The sequence below is a fragment of the Orycteropus afer genome, unplaced genomic scaffold, assembly GCF_000298275.1.
Source record: "Orycteropus afer afer isolate SDZICR_OR568_19922 unplaced genomic scaffold, OryAfe1.0 scaffold00024, whole genome shotgun sequence".
NCBI lineage: Eukaryota > Metazoa > Chordata > Mammalia > Tubulidentata > Orycteropodidae > Orycteropus > Orycteropus afer.
The window spans coordinates 9,121,714-9,144,393 of NW_006921611.1; the positions used below are offsets into that span (position 1 = coordinate 9,121,714).

A 22,680-nucleotide genomic window follows, 5' to 3' on the forward strand; every position below is an offset into this window, starting at 1 on the left:
AAAAAAAAGGACCAGGTTTGCTGGTGTGATAGAGCCTGGTGGAACAACTGAGACTATGGCTCCTAGCTGCCTTTCAGGTCTGGAATTGAACACACTCCTGTGGCTTCCAGCCAAGCAAAAGACAGGCATATGAGCTGAACATTTACATTAGGTAGATACACTCATTGGAGAGATCAATCATCAGAGAATAGAAGGGCTGTGTATGCACAGGGAGATAGCTTGGGGGGCAGGAGTGCATAGGAGGGAAGGACACAGGAAGAGGTTACCATGGGGAGGAAGTGGAAGGGGAGTTGTTACATTGTAGGAAATACAGTCAATGTCATGAGACAAAGTGTATGTGAGCTGCTGTATGGAAAAGGAATTTGCTCTGTAAATTTACATCCAAATCACAATAAAAATTAAATAATAATAATAAAGCAATAAAATAAAATAGTTCCAACAGTATACTGACAGGTAACTGCCAGAAATTGAAGCCAGGATTCAGAAGAGGCATAGAATGAGGGATAGCATTGTTGTTAGATGGATCTTGGGTGAGAGCAAAGAATACTATAAAAGATGTTTATCTGTGTTTTATTGAGTATGCAAAGTCTTTTTGACTGTGTGGATCATAACAAATTATGGGTAACATTGTTAGTAATGGAAATTCCAGAATATTTAATTGTGCTCATGAGAAACCTGTACATAGACCAAGAAGCAGTCATTCAAACAAAACAAAGACATACTGCAAGATTTAAAATCAGGAAGGGCATGAGTCAGGGTTGTAGCTTTTTGCTATACTTATTCAATATGTATGCTAAGCAAATCATTTATGAAGTTGGACTATCTGAGGAAGAACGTGGCATTAGGATTGGAGGAACACTCTTTAACAACCTACGATACACTGATGACACATCCTTACTTGCTGAAAGTGAAAAGGACTTGAAGCACTAATGAAGATCAAAGATTACAGCCTTCAGTATGAATTATATATTAAAAAAAAAAAAATTCCTCAAATCTTGATCAATAAGCAACATCAACATAAATGGGGAAAAGATTGAAGTTGTCAAGGTTTTCTTTTTAATTGGATACACAGTCAATGCCCATGAAGCAGCAGTCAAGAAACCAGAAGATGTATTACACTGGGCAAATCTGCTGCAAAAGACTTCTTTAAAGTATTAGAGGGCAAAGATGTCAGTTTGGGAACTAAGGGATGTCTGACCAAAGCCATGATATCTTCTATTTCCTCCTATGCATGTGAAAGGTGGACAAAAAATAAAAAAAGACTGCAGAAGAAGTGATGTACTTGAATTGTGATGCGGGCAAAGAATATTGAAAATACCATGGACTGCCAGAAGAACAAAACTATCTGTCCTGGAAGAAGTGTAGCCAGAATGCATCTTAGAAGCAAGAATGCCCAGACTTTGTTTCACCTACTTTGGTCATGTTGTCAAAAGAGACCAGTCCCTAGGGAAGGATACTATGCTTAGTAAAGTAGAGAGTCAAAAAAGAAGGGAAGATCCTCAATGAGATGGATTGGTACAGTGACTGTGATGATGGACTCAAGTGTAACAAAGATTGTAAAGATGGTGCAGGACTGGGCAGTGTTTCTTTCTGTTGTGCATAGGGTCACTATGGACCAGAGCCAACTTGATGGTGTCTAACAATAACAACTCAAGACTGGAAAATAATTCTCTGTTCTCTGAGACCATCTAGGTTGTGGCTTGCCCTCCAGACTCTGGATGTTAGCTTCCAGATTCTGAGTGGAGGTCCCTGAGCCTGGGCTTCAGCTCCACCTTCCAGGCCTACTAGGACTACAACTCTTCTTCCGCTTTGGGCAGATCCAGTCTCCTAGTCCATCAGAGTGGCAACTCCACTCCTTAGCTCTGCCAGGCCCCATTCTTCTGTCCCTTGGGCATGGAAGCCCCACTCTCTCAGTTTGAGACAGTGGCCTCATCCTCCTGGCATACCTTAATGGCAGACCCACCCTCCAGACCTGAGTTGGGAAATATCTGATTCTTTGAAGTAACATACTGGCTGTAGTATTTTAATAATAAATATTGCCAAAAATTATATAGCATATCCTATGGGTCAATCTTTTAAGTACTGTTTGCAAGTGACTAATGTCAGTCCTGGAAACATCAACAAGATATTGGTTGTTATTATCCCATTTTACAATGAAAAATAGAATGACTTTGACTAAAAATAATCAGTTGTGAAATTCGGATTTGAACCCAATTTGGTTGCAGACTACTCATTCTAAACATCATACTATACTTCATCAATAGTGGAAAATTATTCAGTGCCCTTGATTTTGCCACTACAAAGCTGATCATTTGTTAAGCCAAAAACGGTACCATGCAAAGAAAAATGATCAATTTTACAACTGATACATACATACTTATACATATACATATACATATATATATATATCCACATATATATTCCTATATAAATAATAGAAATTCTCTTTAAAATATTTATAATTTGACCAATTATGAGCTTAATTGAAAGGCAGACAGTATTTTGGAATTTAAAGCAATAAATAAAAATCATCTATCCTTAAAGCCAAATATAAGTTTTACTACATACTTAAAATTACATGGTACAAATCCACTAGGACTTAAGCCACAGTTCCCAAATTGATCATTCCTAGAATTAATTTCTTCAAAGCATGCTTGAGAACCATACAGAGTACCTAGAAAGAGTGCAGAGATATTTAATCATATGGACTCTAAGCCAAATCTAAAATACTTAATTAAAAAGGAAGTTTTTAAATTGTAATGAATCTAAAATGTGTCATTCAGAATATGTTTACATTCTTAAAATTACTGACAAAAATAAAATAAAAATCACACATACCCCATCTTTTAAGTAAAATATTTAGCCTTAAAAGTATTCTTCTCTATTATCTGTGTTCATTATCTAGAAAGTACTTCTTAAAATTCCACATTATTTGACTTTCCATTGTTTCATTTCTTCTACATTTCATTATATTTAAAGTATATATAAAGAGAAAGTTGTTTTTATTTTTACAGATAAAAATTTGTAAAATTTATTCACACCACTAGCTGTATGTATATACACCAATCTATTTTTTTTCTTAAGCACAGTTTTCTGAGACCAAAAACCTTATAGTCAATTTTCAATTTTCAGTGTTCAATCCACCTGAAAATCTTTTTTTTTTTTTAATTTTGTTGAAAAAGCTTCATTTAACCTCAAATTGAATTGAAAATCTATATACTTCTCAGAAACTCCATCGAACCAAGTTCAAAGCTAAGACACTATTCACAATAGTCAAAAGGTGGAAACAGCCTAAATGTTCATCAACTGATGAATGGATAAACAAAATGTTACACATAAATACAATGGAGTATTATTTGGCCACAAAGAGAAATAAAGTCCTGATACAACATGGATGAATCTTGAAAACATTATACTGAATGAAATAACTCAGTAACAAAAGGATAAATATTGTATGAGTCCACTTATATAACATATCTAGAATAGGTGTGTGTGTCAATACCAAAGTTTATTAGTGGTTACCAAGGATGGGCTGGAGTGAGGGGCAGAGGGGGAATTGTTGCTTTAAGGGGTCTGAGTTTCTACTAAAGATTAGAAAAACTTGGAAATAGATAATGGTGATAGTTAAGTGACATGAAGAACATAATTAATGTCACTGAATTTTACATGTAAAGAATGCTGTAATGGCTAATCTTTTCTTACATATTACCACAATTAAAAAAAAAAAAAATCCATGTCTGTCTTTTTTCTTCCTTCTTTTCTGTTTGTGTGTTTATCAATGAGGAAGAATTTCTCAGTTCCGTTTATGAGCTTACCACATTTAAATTTCAGTTTTGTCATTATAGTCATTCAGTCTATTTGTTATTATTTTTTAGCAGAATTTTAATTTCCAACATCTCCAATGGATTCTTTAGTAAAATGCCTCAAGAATCAAAATCACTTGCTTCGATATAAGGACAAAATATCCTTCCTCACTTCATTATAGATACTAAATAACCATATTAAATTCTTGTCAGTCCCTGATCTAGTGGTTATGTCAAATTTCTTTCCTCGGATACATCATTTTCCACTTGCTAAATTGTGTTGTTTTTCTCCACATGTTCAGTGAATCTTAGTTACATGCTCATCTTTGCAGCTGCCAGTTACTTTGTATCTTCTACACCCACTGCTGTCCAGTCAGGTCCAACTCATAGCTCCCCATCCTTGCGTTTCAGAGGCAATATCACTATGGAAGTAGATTGCCTAACCTTCCTTCTGGGGAGTGACTGGTAACTTTGAACCACCAGCCTTCTGGTTAGCAAATGCCTTAGGCACTACACCACCAGAGCTCCCTTGTAACCTCTGCTACCTTTATATATGCAGAAAAACAGCTGGATTTGTTATCTGTCCAGTGGGGAAGGGTTGACCCTCTTGACTGTCTCTGCTTTGAAAACCTCAAATAAACCTTTGCTGCTGTTCCCATCTTTTTTTATCAGAAGTCTTCAAACACATCCTGTGTCACAGTTTTATGTTTTCATTTCATTCATAAATGTTTAATATCGATCAAATAATTCAAAATTTCTGGTAGGATGTTTCTGCAGCTGATACCAATTTACATCTACCAATACTAATGTGCTAATCTCTGAATTCCATGTTTTCAAATTAATCCTATACAAGAATAGTAGTCAGGTTTTTAAAGGTTGTGCCTGACAAACATAGATCTCCTTTACTTAAAAGGCAGTAAGTTCACTGTTATGGTTTTGTTTCAAAAAATGATTTCAGCAACTATTCCACTAAGATATCTAGCATTTTCAAATGTGACTATGCTGTTTTGTGCATGTGTGTGATTTTAATTATATCCACATATACATTTATGCACATTTGAATATTTAGAATCATACTCATTTTCCTGTATGTGGTAGCTAAGTTTGTAGGTCAACTTGGGTGGGCCTGGTTAAGTGGCCTGGCAGCTGGATGTAGTATTCCCCATGATGAGACTGGTAATCAACTCCATGGTGGAATCTACTGTGAGCAGTTGAGTAGCTGCCTTAGGGAATGTGTTTTGCTTCCTGTGTCTAAGCAGAAGCCTTGGGGAATGGTGTCTAGCTTATGGCATCTTGAACCCTGCATGTAGTCATGTCATTGTTCAGCAGCCTGCCACGCTCTGCTGATCCTGAGACTTTCAATGGACTTGAATCAATGGCCTGCGTGTGGTTTGGTAACATCAAGACTGTGCCTTTTTACTTGTCAACCTTGGGCTTGCCAGTCTCAGTAGCCACTCAGCTGTCTGAGTGAATAAAAGCCTCTAGTTCCAGTGGGTTGGGAGCAGGAGGCAGAGCTAAACCCCAAGGGGCTTTCACCCAGCCTCTAGAGCCTGGCACTTTGAACTTGGACTTAAAGCCCCCAAACTGTAAGAGAATGAACTCCTGTTTGTTAAGGCAATCCTATTTGTGACATATGCTTGTCGGAGTGGCACTGTTGTGGTTGTTGTTGTTTGCCGTCGAGTCGGCCCCGACTCATAGCGACCCCTCCTTGGGTTTCCGAGGCAGTGTCACTACGGAAGTAGGATTGCCCAACCTTCCTTCCGAGGAGTGGCTGGTGGGCTTGAACCTCCAGCCTTCTGGTAAGCAGTCAAGTGCCTTAGGCACTATGCTACCAGAGCTCCTAAGGTAACCAGAATACTATATAACAAAAAATGTTATAGATAAGAATCAGAGTAAGATAATTGGATCTATTCAGGTCTTGAATCCACAAATTCAAATGATCATAATTTTGAATTTCATCCTCTCATATTTTGTGGAAATAATCCAACATTGTATTTTCTAGTTCAAGGAATATTTTTTTTTAAATTTCTCCTGAGGAGATATATCATCTGTGTCTGTAATCCTTTAAATATTTACATCAAATTTATTACATTACTAACATAGAAATTTCTTTTAACTCTCAAAACAAAATAAAAGCAATGGAAATCCAATCATAATAAATACCTTCACCATAGATTTCTTCACACATTCTAGTCCCGTCCCGACATTTTCCTTCCATACAGACCCATTGATTCATGCTGCATCTGTACCCATCATGAAGATAGACATTCTCTGGACAAACATTAGAGGAACCATTGCAATATTCAGTGAGGTCACATTCATCCTCTGATAACCTACATATTTCTCCTTTTGCTCTTAACTGAGAGAATGAAGAAAATAATTCTTAATAAAATAGGATAAAGCATGGCAAGTGCTGCGATTGCTTAAATAATGTGGTTAATATAGAAATGACAGAGTTCTTACTTTACTTTGAGAGCAGCAAGACCATGGCAAGTGCTGCGATTGCTTAAATAACATGATTAATATAGAAATGACAGAGTTCTTACTTTACATTGAGAACAGCAAGATCCATGAGCACAAACAGCATTTTCTTTTAATCTGCACGTTTTATATTCACAGCATGGATCTCTTCTACACTCCTGAAATGAAAGTTAAATACTTGAAAGTAAACTATACATTTTGCTTATTTCAAAAAAAAATTGTTAATGAACATGTAAATTATGGAATACATCTTAATCCCATGTTAACCAAAAAAATGCCCATTTATTTATGTATTTATTCAGCAAATATTTATTAAATTTACCTAAAGTGGGTTTGAGAACATTGGAGTGGCAAATTTGTCTAAAACATGCCCATCCATTATGCAACCATAGCCTAGGGATGCAGATTGACTTCTGACTCTTGTTGATACAGACAGAATCAAATAAAGACACAAGAAGATAGACGATATATTCCAATATTTTTGTGATATTAAGTAGTTCTTATTTGAATCCACCCAGAGGTGCCTCACAAGAAAGCCTGGTAATGGGCTTCAAAAAGATAACAACCTTGAAAATCCTATTAAGCACAATTCTACTCTATACACATGGAGTCCCCATGAATGGAATAAACTCCATGATAACTGCTCTGGTTTTTTACCTTCAAACAATATCATTGTGGCTAGTATTATTTATAGAATTGGGGACTCATTTCTTCTTTAACAACACAAAACAGTTCATCACTTTTATATTTTTCACCCACACTTGATTCTGCCCTTCTGTACTAACATTCAACTATGCCCAGAGTAAATTTGCTTAAAAACTTTGATTTGTGTCTAAATAAATAATAGCCCCAACACATTCACAAACATACATGCACTAACGTAAACTTTGACATTAAATAATAGTGATTCACTGAGTATTCCAGGGTTTTAGAAATTATGAATTAGACAAAAAAAAAAAAAAAAAAAGCATAAAGTAACACTAGTCTAGGTCACTTATTTCATTATTAAAATACTATAAACATTAGTCCTAATATTCTAAATTGGCAGCAATTTTGACCCCAGGGGATATTTAGCAATCTCTGGAGCAATAACTGGGAGCTCTGGTGGTGTAGTACCTAAGGCATTTGGCTGCTAATCAGAAGGCTGGCGGTTCAAACCCACCAGCCACTCCTTGGAAGGAAAGTTGGGCAATCTACTTCCATAGTGATACTGCCTCCGAAACCCAAGGAGGGGTCACTACAGTGAGTTTGGTTGTTTGTGGTTTTGGACTCTAATTGATGATTACGCTAGAAGGCTACTGGTACCATATATACTACCGCCATCTAGTGGTAGAGGCTGGGACTATAGCTAAATATCCTACAATGAACAGGACAGCCTTCCTACACCCCCTCAACAAATAATTGTCGCTGTGTGCCATCAAGCCGATTCTGACTTATAGTGACTCTACAGGACAGAGTAGAACTACCCCACAGGATTTCCAAGGAAAGACGCACTGATGGCTCAGTGCCTAAATCATTTGACTGTTAACCAGAAGGTTGCTGGTTCAAACCTACCAGCTGCTCCCGTGAAAGAAGATGGGGCAATCTATTTTCGTAAATATTTATGGAGTTGGAAATCCACTAGGGGTCACTATGAGTCGGCATCGACTCATGGCTGTGACTTTGGTTTTTTGGTTTCTGGAATCTTCATGAAAGCAGATTGCCACGTTTTTCTCACCCAATGCAGCTGGTGAGTTTCAGTTAGCAGTCAGAGTGCTTAACCACTGCGCCATCAAGGCTCCATCAACAAATAATTGACACTGACGCTTGTGAATACTGACTTTCTATAATTCTCCTGCACAATTCTGCCCCTCAAATGTCATTGTTCTGAAAGAGGGATTCCAGAGGAAAGTTATAAGCCAGGGATTTAAAGCTCAGTTATTGCCACTCCTGGGATGCAAGATTGGGCAATGCACTTGCATAGTGATATCGTCTCGGAAACCCAAGTTGCTGTTTGCCATCGAGTTGAACCCAACTCATAGTGAACCTTCCTTGGGTTTCCGAGGCAGTATCACTATGGAAGTAGATTGCCCAATTTTCCTTCTGAGTGGCTGGTGGGTTTGAACCGCCAGCCTTCTGGTTAGCAGTCAAGTGTCTTAGGCACTATGCTACCAGAGCTCCTAGAGGGGTCGCTATTGGTCGGTCTGACTTGAGGGAAGTGATTTTTTTTTGCTTTTTTGGTACAACTAAGATCTATGATGACTATCCCTTTGCTGTGTTAGATCCCAGCATTTCCATTATAATCTTTTGTAAAATAGATCTAAGCTGATTCAATGGAGTGATGTTGGAAAAATTGATAAGCTTTCTTACATATTTTGACATGCAGAAACTTTTTTGTCTGTGTTGAACATAATCAGGAGTGACTTACGCCATATGGAGAAGAAATGCGGACTTGTTAGCAGTTTCAGGTCCGTGCCAGTCACCAACCTCTCTCTCTCATTATATTCTCTCCTCTACACTCCCCACCTCCATCCTACTCAAAAGTTTTCTGTATGAAAATATTGACTTTGCCTAAATTTTATTACACTAAATATTTGGGACTTACATAGAGACCTGCATTAGAATAGTCAGATGTCATAAAATTGATGCATACAATTTTTATTACCTTTGTGAACAAGCTCTGTCTTTCTTCATGGAACAAGGACACAGATTAAAATGAAATTTTTGGGTGGAGAAAGGGGATACACTGGAGGTAGAAAACAGAACTTTTAACTCAGAAGTAGGCCTAACTGATCACAGAATGTAGGTTTACTAATGACCAATGGTGATAATCTATAAATCACTGTAATTCTCCAACTTGTGAGTCAATTTATTTATGTGTTATTATCACTGTATATTTCTCAACACTGATGCTCTTAGAGAATAGTGAGTTTGATAAGTTCAGCAAAATGGCAGTGTAGTACTATAGATATAATTTTAGTTCTAGGAGCTCTTGTGGCGTAGTGCCTAAGGCACTTAAATGCCACTCCTTGGAAGGAAGGTTGGGCAATCTACTTCCATAGTGATACTGCCGTGGAAACTCTAGGAAGGGTCGCTATGAGTAGGATACAACTTGAGGGCAGTGTGTTGCAGTTTGTTGAGTTTTTAATGACATTCTATTGTAAAAACTTCTTATTCAGTACCAACCTCTGTATGCCCACAATCACATTGCTCTCCATCATCCACTTGTTTATTACCACATAGTGAAGTCTTGTAAAATGGATCTAGGTGTGGCTGATTTTGAAGACACCGAGAATTCGGCTTTGAAATAAAATGTTTGAAGTCTTCCATGCTGCAGTTACTGAAGAGCTTCACACCACTGGAATGACTAAAATTATATTTAAATTTTTCTGTAAGAATTATTTTCATGTACAATGTAACCTTAGACACAGTTAAATGAGTATTCCAAAGCAGATCAAATGTTCTATTTTGTTAAATTTTCACAGAAATCAACTACACAACATTCTGCTCTTACATTAAATGATCTTAAATTAGAGTAAGTAATGGGTAAAATCTCTTCAGTTTGTCTCTTACTCTTACCTATGACATTTCTCTCTCTGGATTTTCCTCATACCTTATAGGTTGCTCTGTTACTGTTTCATATGTTGATTCCTTCCCTCTTTCTAGGGAGTCTGGTGGCATAGTGCCTAAGGCATTTGAGTGTTAGCTGGAGGGCTGGCAGTTCAAACCCACCACTCACTCCTCAGAATGAAGGTTGGGCAATCTACTTCCGTAGTGATACCGCCTTGGAAACCCAAGGAGGGGTCACTATGAGTCAGATCCCACTTGACGGCAGTGAATTTGGTTTTGGTTTTTGGTCTCTCTTTCTCATTGTTAAGGATTAGAATATCCCAGAATTCAGTACTTAAATCTCTCCTATTTTCTATGTATATTCACCCCTGCTTAACTAAACCAGTTCTATGGTTTTAGACACTATCTGTACCATGACAGTTCAAACATTTTTCTAACCCTAAATTTTCACTCAAATGGCAGATTTCTATATGTTCGACTCTATACTCACCATTTCTGTCTAGAGAATGGCTAATCACCTTCTTAAAATTAGCTTGCCCCAAATTTAACTCTCCTCTTCCTTTCCTTCAAAGATGTACCTCCTACAAGGTAGCACAATGTTTCAGATTGCATTCTCTGGAGCCCATCAATTTGCATGAGTTCAAATCTCTTTTTCTGTCACAAACTGTACAGCTTTGAGCAAGTTATTTGAACTCTCTTTCCTCAAAGTTTTCTTGTCTATAACTTGAGATGATTTATTATTTAGTTCATAGATTTGTGATGATTAATTATGTCCATATGTGTAAACCAGTTAGAACATAATTGGTACTCAATAAGCATTTGCTACTATTACGATTATTCTCCAGTTCATTAAGTAGCAGTTCCACTTATCCTTTCCTCTTGGCCTTATATACTGGAAGAATCTTCTATATTTCTCACACTCTGTATCCAATCCATCAGTAAATTCTATGAACTCTAACTTCTAACTACATCCAGAATTTGAGCTCTTTTCCACACCAGTAACTTTTTCTATGCTTCCATCATATGCTTTCTTTAACCTCTATCTACTATCTCTATTCAATCAAAGTAGCCTTCTTGCTGTCCACTCCCTCAGACATGTGACACGTATTGTTCACTCCACATGGAAAGATTTTTTTTCAAAAATTACTCCCTCTTTAAAAACCACCCAGTCAATTAGAACCTTCCTGACCACACTATCTAAAGTAACACACTCTTTTGACTTTTATTTCCCTTAGTGTTTTTACTTTTCCTTTTAGTGTCATTTGCTTATTATCTCATGTCCTCATTAGATTGTTAACCCCAAGAGAGCAGGTATTTTCATATGAATATTCCACTGGGGTATCCCCATTGCCTACAACTATGCCAGCACAGAGTACGAGTTCAATAAAGATCTGAATGAAAAATAAATAAGTAAATGAAACAGGTCGTATTTAATAACTCTTGAGCATTTGTATTTTCAAAGTCTATCTTAATAAGGATTATTATACTGACTGTTGACATAACTAATGTTATTACAATTATATGTAGTCAATTCTAATTATTTGCATTAACTCTCTTTTATAAAGTCTCCGTGAACAATGAATTAGATAATACAGAATTAGCTTTGTTTGACTTCACCCGGGAATGTATATGCCATTCTACATGCGCATCTCTCTGAATAACCACAAAAACTGCTGTGAATATTGATTTTTGAGTTAGAAATAAATTTTAGTGAGTAGGCAAATTTGCAAATATGGAATCCAGAGATAATGAGGGTTAACTGTACAACATAATTGATGGTCCCAAACCTCAGGTTTTTGAAGTATATGCCAGTAATGATATTCAGATTAAAAGCACATACAGAGTGGGATATGTGAGTGAGTTATCCCTTATGGGATTATTTATTCTAATAAAGCTAGTCATATACCAAAACAAATAATGCTCTTGAAAAATATCTTTTTATACTTAAATGCAATATACAATAAATACATACTTTAGATGTGAAAAAGAAGCAAATGAAAACACATAGCATACTTCTGTGGAGGATATTTAGCATAAATGCAAAAAATCAGCAAGAATCTTGAAAATACAAGATGAAACAGTGACTATTTTCTTAAAAATATCTGTCAAAAGATTTCATCAGTTCTGTGTAGAATATCTAAGAGACTAGGCATCTATTTCAGAAATCTATAGTCTATATTTTACAGCTGAATATATTTATGCTTAAATAAAAGTGTGATAAGCCAGATAGAAATTTCCCCCATATGCAAATTAATGATATAGCAAGCACTCATATAGTGATTATTCTGTGCCAGATACTGTTTTAAGCACTATAAATATATTAATACCTTTAATTCTCATAGAAATCCTGTGAGATAGTTTGATAGACAAAATAATGGCCTCCCAAAGAAGTCATGTTCACGTCCTAATCCCTAAACCCTGCGTATATTTTGCCTTACATGGCAAAAGTGTTGTTGCTTATACAGTTAAATTAAGGATCTTGAAATAGGAAGATTAGCCTAGATTATCTAAGTGGGATCAATGTAATTACAAGTGTTCTTTTAAGAGGAGGTAGAAAAGTCAAAGTTAGATAAGGAAATGTGATCAAGGAAACAGAGATCAGAGAAAGAGAAAGATTTGAAGATGCAATTCTGCTGGCTTTGGAGAGGCAGGAAGGGACAATGAACCAAGGAATGCAAGCAGGAGCTAAAAGTTGGGAAAGGTAAACACAAAACAAAACAAAACCAGGCCTGGTACCCTCTCCCACTCCAGAGTCTTCAGAAGGAACACCTTAATTTTAAGACTTCTGACTTCCAATATGTAAAATAATACATTTGTATTGCTTTGAGACACTAAATTTGTGGCAATTTGTTATAGAAGGAGTCTGAAGCTAATAGATATAGTGATAATTGTTAGAATCATTTTATATTTGGGAAACTGAGAAATAGAAATCTTTAGTATTTATCATTTCACAGTTAGTAAGTGGTTGAGCCAAAAACTGAACTCTTGCTACCACTATTTTAACCACTACACTGTATTGGTTTCGTATTTCACAAAAATGATCAAATGTTCTAAAATATAGCATGCCTCTTTCCAAATCTCCAAATCTGGCATTAGATTTAATGCCAAAATATTGAACCTCAGAACAAAAATCAGATTCACATTGTGGTTGTTCGGTTTGTGTGTCAACTTGGCTGGGCCTGGTTGAGTGGCTGAGCCGTATGAGGAGACCAGCAATCAACTCCATGGTGGGATCTACCACAAGCAGCTGATTAGTTGCCTTTGGGAATGTGGTCTGCTTCCTGTATATAAGGAGAAGCTTTGAGAATGGTCTCTAGCCTATGGCATGCTTGGGCCCTGCATGTAGCCGTGTTGTTACTCAGCAGCCTGCTATGCTCTGCTGACCTTGGGACTTACAATGGACTTAAGTTAATGGCCTGCCATGTGGTTTGGTAATATCGGGACTGTGCCTTTTTACTTGTCAACCTTGGGGCTTCTCAGCCTCAGCAGCTAGCAGCTCTGAGTGAAGAAATGCCTCTAGCTCCAATGGGCTGGGAGCAGGAGGCAAAGCTAGATCCCAAGGTTGAGGGGCTTTCACCCAGCCCCTAGAGCCTGGCACTTTGAACTTGCACGTAAAGCCTCCAAATTGTAAGAATAAATTCTTGTTTGTTAAGGCCATTCCATTTGTGGTATATTTCCTGTCAGAGTGGCACTAGGTAACCAGAACACACATCCTGTCAGATCATTGTTTTTGAATTGAACATTCAAAAGTACACAGAAAGAATACTAAGAACCTTCAGGATGACATGAGTCCAAAGATTTTGCACTTATTTATAGTTAGTTATATTGTGAGAAAGATAAATTAATATTAAATAAAAATGAACCTCTCTTAATAAGATTTCTTAAAAAATAAAGTCTGAAAGGAGTGGACTGCAACTTGACTACAGGTTATACCAATGACTAGGAGTGAGAGGGTGGAGTGAATAACACAGTGAAGAAACAATGGTGAATATAAAGCTGTATTATCAAATGATTGTTTTTGAAAAAGGGAGCTTAATTCTGCTGGGGCCGCAGAAGAATTTACAGAATACTTACAAGAATTGTTTCTCATAAAAAGCAAAGGCTGGGGTTCCCTTAACTGCGATTGAAGGTCTTCCCAGAAAGGTCAACTACTATGCACTTCAAGGGTCACTTCCAGAAGCACTGAGGTGGCATTGAACAAAGGCTGGCTGACATTAATGGATGACATGATGACTTGGTTTTGAATACCTCTTCTGTGATAGATGTTCTTTGGCTAAGATAATTAAATTAGACATAAAGATCTGCATAGCAAAATTCTATCAGTCCATCTGTATGCCTTTTTTTTTTTCAGATTGCCTTACTCTGTTCTTTTTATCTTTCACTTTCCATGTCCCTGAATAAATGGCCAAAATACTTGCCAATGCCCAGAAGTCCCCACATATATCCTTTCACATGGCACCTTCTTCCAAATAAAGTGAGCAACCAAAGATATTTTTGCAGCTGCATCCACTTGAAGTATTTACTCTCTCAACACTTTTAAGCCTATTTGTGTTTTGAACCATAGTGTGATTACAAATAATTTTCTATTCTCACCAATAAAACAATCAGACTGATTATGAACCAGGTCAGAGTTTTTCCTCTTCTTCAACTTGTAAGGAGAAACTATAAGGTCATTGGTCTGAAGTGACCGAGAAATGTTGATCTCACAAATGGAGGTAACATAGGAGTATGAGCTAGCTATTCATATAAATTACTGGTGACCTCCAGATTTTCCATAGCTGAATCATACATAGACAATTTCCATTGTGACATGAATTGTGTCTGTCAACTTTATGACTCAGGGAATCTGATAATAAGCAAATGTAAAATTCAACTTTGATTGCATGGCAACTTGAAGTCGGGTGGTTGAAAGCTAAGTATCTAAAAGGCTAAGTAGAACTTCAGGAAGTGACCCAGAAGTCTAGGGTTGTGTGCTGAAAATCTCCTGGGACTTGTCTGAGATTCCATAAAAGATCCATAACTATTACAGATAAATCCAGCTTCATTGAATTTGAAGAGTCATAAAAGCTTAAGTGGCAGGATATTTGGGACTAAAGTTGAGCCTGCCACATATCCTTCTTTTGTTCTGGGCTCAAATAAAAATTAGTTACTTCTAAGTCACCCAATGAATGAATGGGAATAGTCCCCGCATTACACTATGTTTCTTTCCAGATTGTTGATAGAGGATGCAAATGCAATAACTTTTCTTTGCATGGAAGAGATGTCATAAACATTAGACACCTAAACATTTACTGTTTTGGCTTCTGTATTTTTGCAAGGTGTATTTCTCATCTTCTGGAAGGAGTACGTCTTGATCGAATATCAAGGAAACTTTACATTTTCAGTTCAAAAGATACAGTGAACTTTTTGATATTCTATGAAATGTCAACACAGTTAATGTGATACAGAACAAGAGAGATAACATAGGTTTAAGGCAAGAGAGCACATATAAACTGATGATCTATGCACATGATTTGCAAACGCTTTTGCTCTACTTAAACACAATTTCCTTTGGCAAAAAAAAAAAAATCAGATTGAAAAGAATCTACTCATTTAATTAGAAATGTCAAAAGAAATGACAACAAAGTCTTTGTTGGTCTATTTCAGTAGAGATGAAGAAACTCTGGTGGTGCGGAGGTTAAAACATTCACTGCTAACCAAAAGGTGGGCAGTTCAAACTCATCAGCCATTCCACAGGAGAAAGATGAGGCAGTCTGCTTCTGTAAAGATTTTACAGCCTTGGAAACCCTTTGTGGCTATAAGTCAGAAGCGACTCAATAGCTGTGGGTTTGATTTAGTATCCACATATGTCATAAAACATGTCATATATTCTATGATCATAGAGGAGAATTGAATGAGGATATGATGATGATCAACTTCTCTACTTTCTTTAACATATTGAGAATGGTTCTCACCTGGAAAGTTCCACTCAGGATACGCCATTGCTGCTAATTAAGTAGTTCATTTGGGATTTGGGTTAGCTCATGTGGATCGCTCTTTCCACTAAAATTATCCTAACTTTGTAAGATGTAGAATTTATGTGAGTTCTGTTTAAGTAGCTCTGGTAGCATAGTGCCTAAGGCACTTGACTGCTAACCAGAAGGCTAGCGGTTCAAACCCACAGCCACTCCTCGGAAGGAAGGTTGGGCAATCTACTTCCATAGTGATATCACCTCGGAAACCCAAAGAGGGGTTGCTATGAGTCGGGTCTGACTCGACGGCACATAACAACAAAAACAACAACATCCCAAATATGAGTTCTGTGGTGAGGGAATTTGCCACAGGCTGAGGTCATGGCTTAAACTGATCTACTGTGAGATGATTTGGGAAAACAATCCTTTGGTATTCTAGCTTGCTCACTCTAACTGGATGCCCCCAAGGTCTCAGTGTCAAGTCAAACCTTGCATCTTTAACAGTCTTCTCCACTCTCCAGTGTACAATTATTTTGGTGAATGGATAAGGTCCATTTGATGAAAGATTGGGGAGGGATTTATTATATTTTCTTAAGTCTGAGAACTGGTTCAAATCTTGAAATATGTTGATGCACCAGCTCTCTGTTGTGTGTGTGCGTGCGTGCGTGCTTTATTTATTTTTTTCTGGTTATACAAGAAAATCAATACCCACGTTTGCAGTCCAATAATCTCACCTCTGTTGTTGTTGTTGTTATATGCTGTCAAGCCAGACCTGACTCATAGTGACCCCTCCTTGGGTTTCCAAGGCAGTATCACTACGGAAATAGATTGCCCCATCTTCCTTCCGAGGAGTGGCTGGCGGGTTTGAACAGCCAGTCTTTTAGTTAGCAGTCAAGTGCCTTAGGCACTATGCTACCAGAGCTCCCAATCTCACCTCTAGGAGCCTATTAAATGTTATTAAAAATCATCAGAGATAAAAGCACTGTGAGTGTTACTTTGGCTTTGCTGCCTGCAGTGGAAATTATATCAATCTTGTCTCTGACAGGTAAGGACAGATATTCCAGATGTCTGTCACTCCAAATGTCATTAAGTAGCTCAGTTTCATGGCAGGATATCTTACTGACAATCCTGCCCTATGAAGGACAGACATTATTACATTTATCCATTCTCCCTGTCATTAATGTATTCCAGTCTCTTTCAGTAAAAGAAATATCTTCTAGGCCTTCCTGGAGAACATGATCAAATAATGGATTCTAAGGTGTCAAACAGTCAATCCTTTTCTTGTGTTTTCTAACTTCTGTCTCAATATTCTTCCCATGTAACTATGCTATCTGTACTTCATTTATTATGGGTCATGATTGTGTCCAGACTTGGAGGAGCCATTGCAGCAGCATCTTTCCATTGATTCCAAATATCCTTGCCAAGATGTTTAATCTTAAATAATGGGCTAATATTCCAAAGTCAACAAAGTATTACTTAACCAGCCTCATGTTCTAGTCTCTAATCTCAACACCGTGAAAATTCTTTGCCACAAGTATTCCCTATTCCTGCCAAATTTATTATTAACCAGGCCCTACAATGCTTTCTGTGAGTTATCTTATTTCTTCCTCAAGGGATTGTATTTCTCCATTCAGGCTGTATTGACATCTAATTCTAATAATTAATCTGGAGGCAATGAAAGGAAGTAGAGTAGATAATTAGAAAGGAAAGCATTATTTTAATGGACACTAGACTCAGAAATGATTTTTGTAATATTCAGCCAAGGCTGCTCTTGTTGCCATTGGACCAGTTAGTGATCCATTTCCACACTTCAGTTCTGAAAGTCTGCTTGCTAGGATCACATCTGATACCAGCTTCTGCAGTCTATGTATTCTAAAAGTGGAGCCTGAACAAGGACTTGAGAGCAGGCATTTTTTAGGAGGTGTTTGTGAAAGCAGGGACAATGAGATAGGAAAAGAAGAAATCCCAAATAACACTACATTGGCAAGTAAAACACAGAGTAAGCCTGCCAGAGTTTACCATATGAAATGATGAGGTGGAGTAGTTATATAATAGCTTCCATGCCTGACTAGATAAGATTTCTGACAAACCCCTGACTAAATTTATTCTGCAACTGTAACATTTTATAGTGCCCTTTAATAGTGGCAGAGATAACAAATGGGTTTGGCTATTTCTTAGGGGCATGATAAAGACACCAAAATTGTCCTACAGTGGTAATGATAGACAAAACCTGAATGACAGCTTTTCTGACATTTATAGATGTCAAAACTTAAGGCTGATCCAGAGGAGGATGCAAAGGGTAATGAAAACAAGGCAGACATTATTTATTCTGTGTAGTGGTCACAGGCCATATTTTGTCCATCAAGTATACATTTTTCCAGCAAATATAGTGGTGAAATTTAGGTCATATATGAAAATATAAAAATGATAACAAGAGAAATTATATATGTATGTATGTGTGTGTGTGTGTGTGTGTATGATAATGAGATATATGAGCTTGGAATATATACTTTGGTTTGGGGATCATTGATCAGGGTTAATACTTGGTCATTAAGTGTTATTTCCTACAGCTTATTCTTTCTTAAACACATCACAATTATCTTTGTATGAAACTTGTAAAATAAAACATCTTACACTGCTTCTGGGTTCATTATGCAGGCAGCTCCAGGGCACTGGCATTTATTAATGTCATCAAATGATATCCCCATACTGAGACTTAGTAATTGAGCTATAATAAGTGCAAATGATTCCAGGCTTGTGGTTCTAGAGTGCTAAAAACAACAAAGAAAGAAGAAAAACACAACTTTTTGAATGGTAGCTCATTCATCTGGGGAATAGTATAATTCCTCTATGAAAAATAAGAAAATAAATATGATAAAATGTAATGAAGGCATCTGGTATATCACCTTCACTATGGACATTTTTCATATATTATCAAGATAAGAGAGATAAGAGTAATATGAGAGTTAAAATTTGAAATTTTACTAGAATCTAAAATGAATAATAAAAAAATATTGGTGACTCTATTGACTGGTCAGACTCCTCTTAAATTTCAATATAACTTCTTATTTATTTATAAGTATTGTTACAGTCAGTTATTTTTTAAAATCTGTATAATCATTAATATATACTTCATGTATGCATGTGTGGGAAAGACAAAGAGAGAGAGAGAGGAAGAGGACAGTTTAATTATATCATTGAATTTGATGTATTTCCGTTAACCTTGATTCTGTAATATTTGAAAGTAAATTTCTATATAGGCCTGTTCTTATTGCTGTTGTGTGCCATTAAGTTGATTCTGACTCACAGGCACACTGTTCTTAGGCTACAATCTTTATGGGAGCAGATCACCAGGTCTTTTTTTCTGAGAGAGCCACTAGTGCGTTTGAAACACTAACCTATTAACAGCCAAGCACTTAACTATTGTACCATGAGAGACCCTTATATGCCTCTTATATCAAGCTTTTCAATAATTTTTTAAGTTGCTATCTTTGAGAACTTTGTTAAAATATTCAAGTATGATTGTATTATGTCAATTTATTCTAGTATCTCTCAAATTTTGCACATACATTTTGACAATATCTTATTAGTATTGTTGCCACTTGCAAGTTATTATTATTATTATTATTATTATTATTTGTATTGTAGTTAATGACTGGTTACTTTCTGCTGCTCTAACACAAAATACCACTGATGGGTGGCTTAAACAAACAGGGACTTTATTCTCTTACAGTTTAGGAGGCTAGAAGTCCAATTTCAAAGTGCCAAGCTCTAGGGGCTGGGTAAAAGCCACTATACCTTGGGCTTCATCTCTGCCTCTTGCTCCCAGCCCACTGATGCTGGAGGCTTTTCTTAACTCAGGCAACTGCTGGCTGCTGAGACTGGCAAACCCAAGGTCAACAAGTAAAAAGGCATGGTCCCAAGACTATCAAACAACATGGCAGGCCATTAGTTCAAATCCAGAAGTCCCAAAATCAGCAGGGCATGACAGGCTGCTGAATGAAGACTAAGCTAATAAAGGGTCCAAGTGTGCCAAAAAGCTGCAGCAACCTTTCTCAAAACTTCTTATATATTGGAAGCAAACCACATCCTTAAGGCAGCTACTCATCTTCTCCAGTAGATTCCACCATAGAGCTGATGATCAGTCTCATCATGGAGAATAACTAAAACTAGCTGCCCAGCCACTCTAAACCAGGCTCAGCTAAGTTGACATATAACCTTAACTATCACAATGACCCTTTAAAACTTTATACAGGTTCTGGTACTGAGGTTGTTGTTTCCAATAGTATTGTTTTGAAAATTTTATTTGGTCATATTTCCATGGTTAGCTTTTTTCCTACCATTTAATATTAAATTATCTATGATAGTACACAAGAGTTTGAAACTTGTAAAAATGATGCTCATATGCAAGCTAAGGGAGTTCTGGTGGTGCAGTGCCTAAGGCATTTAACTGCTAACCAGAAAGCTGGTTGTTCTAACCCACCAGCCACTCCTTGAAAGGAAGATTGGGCAATCTACTTCTGTAAGGATACTGTCTGGGAAACCTAAGGAGGAGTCACTATGAGTTGAATCAACTTGATGGCAATGAGTTTAGTTTGGTTTGATGCAAGTTAAAGAAGACTAGGTGAGTTATGGGATGACATCAAGAACATTATACATGAAGAAAGCAAAAGGTCATTAAAAAGACAAAATAGGAGGGAAAGACCAAAATGAATGTCAGAAAAGACTCTGAAACTTGCTCTTGAATGGGAGAGGAGCTAAAGTGAATTGAAGAAATTATGTAATAAAAGAGTTGAACAGGAAATTTTCAAGGGTGGCTCAAGAAGATAAAGTATTATAATGAAAAGTACAAAAACCTGGAATTAGAAAACCAAAAGGGAAGAACATGCTCAACACTTCTTAAGCTGAAAGAACTGAAGAAAAAATTCAAGTCTCTAGTTACAATATTAAAGGATTCTATGGGAAAAATATATTGAATGATGCAGGGAGCATCAAAAGAAGATGGAAAGAATGCACAGTCACTGCAAGTCAAAAAAAAAAAAAAAATTGGTAGATGTTCAACCATTTCAGGAGGTAGTATATTATGAAAGAACCAATGATACTGAAGGGAAAAGTCCAAGCAACACTGAAGAAATTGGTGAAAAATAAGGCTTCAGGAATTGATGGAATACCCATTCAGATGTTTCAACAAAAAGATGCAGTGGTGGAGGCGAGAAATTTGGAAGACAGCTACCTGGCCAACTGATTGGAAGAGATACATATTTGTGTCCATCCCAAAGAAAGGTCATCCAACAGAGTGAAAATTAGCAAACAATATCTTTAATATCACATGTAAGTAAAATTTTGCTAAAAATAACTAAAAAATGGCTGCAGCAGGATGTATTGACAGGAAGCTTCCAGAAATTCAAGCCAGATTCAGAAGAGGGCATGGAATGAGGGAGATCATTGGTGATGTAAGATAAATACTCGCTGAAAGCGAAGAACACCAGAAAGCTGTTTATCTGTGTTTTATTGACCATACAAAGGCATTTAACTGTGTGGATCATAACAAATTATGGATGATATTGCAAAGGATGAGATTCCAGAACATTTGATTGTGCTCATGTGGAACTTGTACATAGACCAAGAGGCAGTCATTTTAACAGAATGAGGGGACAGGACTAGGCAGTGTTTTGTTTTGTTGTTAGGGTTGCTATGAATCAGAGCTGACTTGAGGGCACTTAACAACAACAAAAAGCATGCAAACTTAATTTTTTTTTGTTTGCCTTAAGAAATAAACCATTTAGATGTATGCATTCCATTGTATTAATACACTGTATTTGCCCATCCTCCTTGGGGTTAAGGTTGTTGACAACTTGGCTGGGCCTGATTTGAGTGGCTGGCAGCTGGATATAATTATTCCCAATGGTGAGATTGGTAATAAACTCCATGGTGGATTCTACTAGAACATCTGAGTAGCTGCTTTAGGGATGTGGCCTGCTTCCAGTATATAAGAAGCAGCTTTGAGGAAGGTCTCTAGCCAATGGCACACTTGAACCCTGCATGTAGCCTGGTCGTTGTTCAGCAGCCTGCCATGTTGCCCTGCTGATCATGGGACCTTTAATGGACTTGAATTAATGGCCTACTATGTGGTTTGGTAATAGTTGGACTGGGCCTCTTCACTTGTTGACCTTGGGTTGTCAGCCTCAAAAGCTAGCAGCTGCCTGAGTGAAGAGATGGCCCTACCTTCAGTGGGCTGAGAGTAAGAAGAAGAGCTGAAGCCCAAGGTGGAGGGGCTTTCACATAGCCCCTAGACCCTGGCAGCTGGAGCTCAGACTTCTCCAAAATTGTAAGAGAATAAACTCCTATTTGTTAAAGCCATCTTATTTGTGGTATTTCTGTTAGAGTGGCACTAGGTAACCAAAACACTCCTGTTGTTATTGTTGTTATGTGCCGTCAAGTCCGACCCAACCCATAGCAACCCCTCTTTGGGTTTTCGAGGTAGTATCACTATGGAAGTGATTGCCCCATCTTTCTTCTGAGGAGTGGCTGGTGGATTTGAACTGCCAGCCTTCTGGTTAGCAATCAAATGCTTTAGGCACTACATTACCAGAACTCCCAGAACACTCCTATAGATGACCATTTGGATTATTTCTAGTTTGAGGCCAGTTTGAACAAAAGTGCTGAAAATATTCTTGTATACCTTCAGTGGACATATACACTCAAAATGTAGGTGTAGGGTGAGCTTGAGGAGACATAGCCAAATGGTTTTTCAAAGCAGCTGAACTAATTTATACTCCTCCCTGCAATGTGTTGTTGTTGTTGTTGTTGTTGTTGTTAAGTGCCGTCGAGTCGTTTCCAACTCATAGCGACCCCATGCACAGCAGAATGAAACACTGCCCGATCCCACGCCAGCC

The 22,680-nt window shown here is 37.3% G+C and overlaps 1 protein-coding gene across 1 annotated transcript in view; it reads right to left on the minus strand.

The window, feature by feature from the left end:
• Positions 1–22,680, minus strand: part of LOC103192141 (disintegrin and metalloproteinase domain-containing protein 2-like) — a 147,235-nt gene that overhangs the window by 12,361 nt on the left and 112,194 nt on the right. The window contains exons 11-14 of the mRNA XM_007935066.1: positions 18,419–18,555; positions 9,450–9,630; positions 5,967–6,162; positions 2,569–2,674 (exon numbers count right to left, since the gene is read on the minus strand). Coding sequence (XP_007933257.1) covers positions 2,569–2,674; positions 5,967–6,162; positions 9,450–9,630; positions 18,419–18,555 — 620 coding nt within the window. The remainder of the gene's footprint in view (positions 1–2,568; positions 2,675–5,966; positions 6,163–9,449; positions 9,631–18,418; positions 18,556–22,680) is intronic.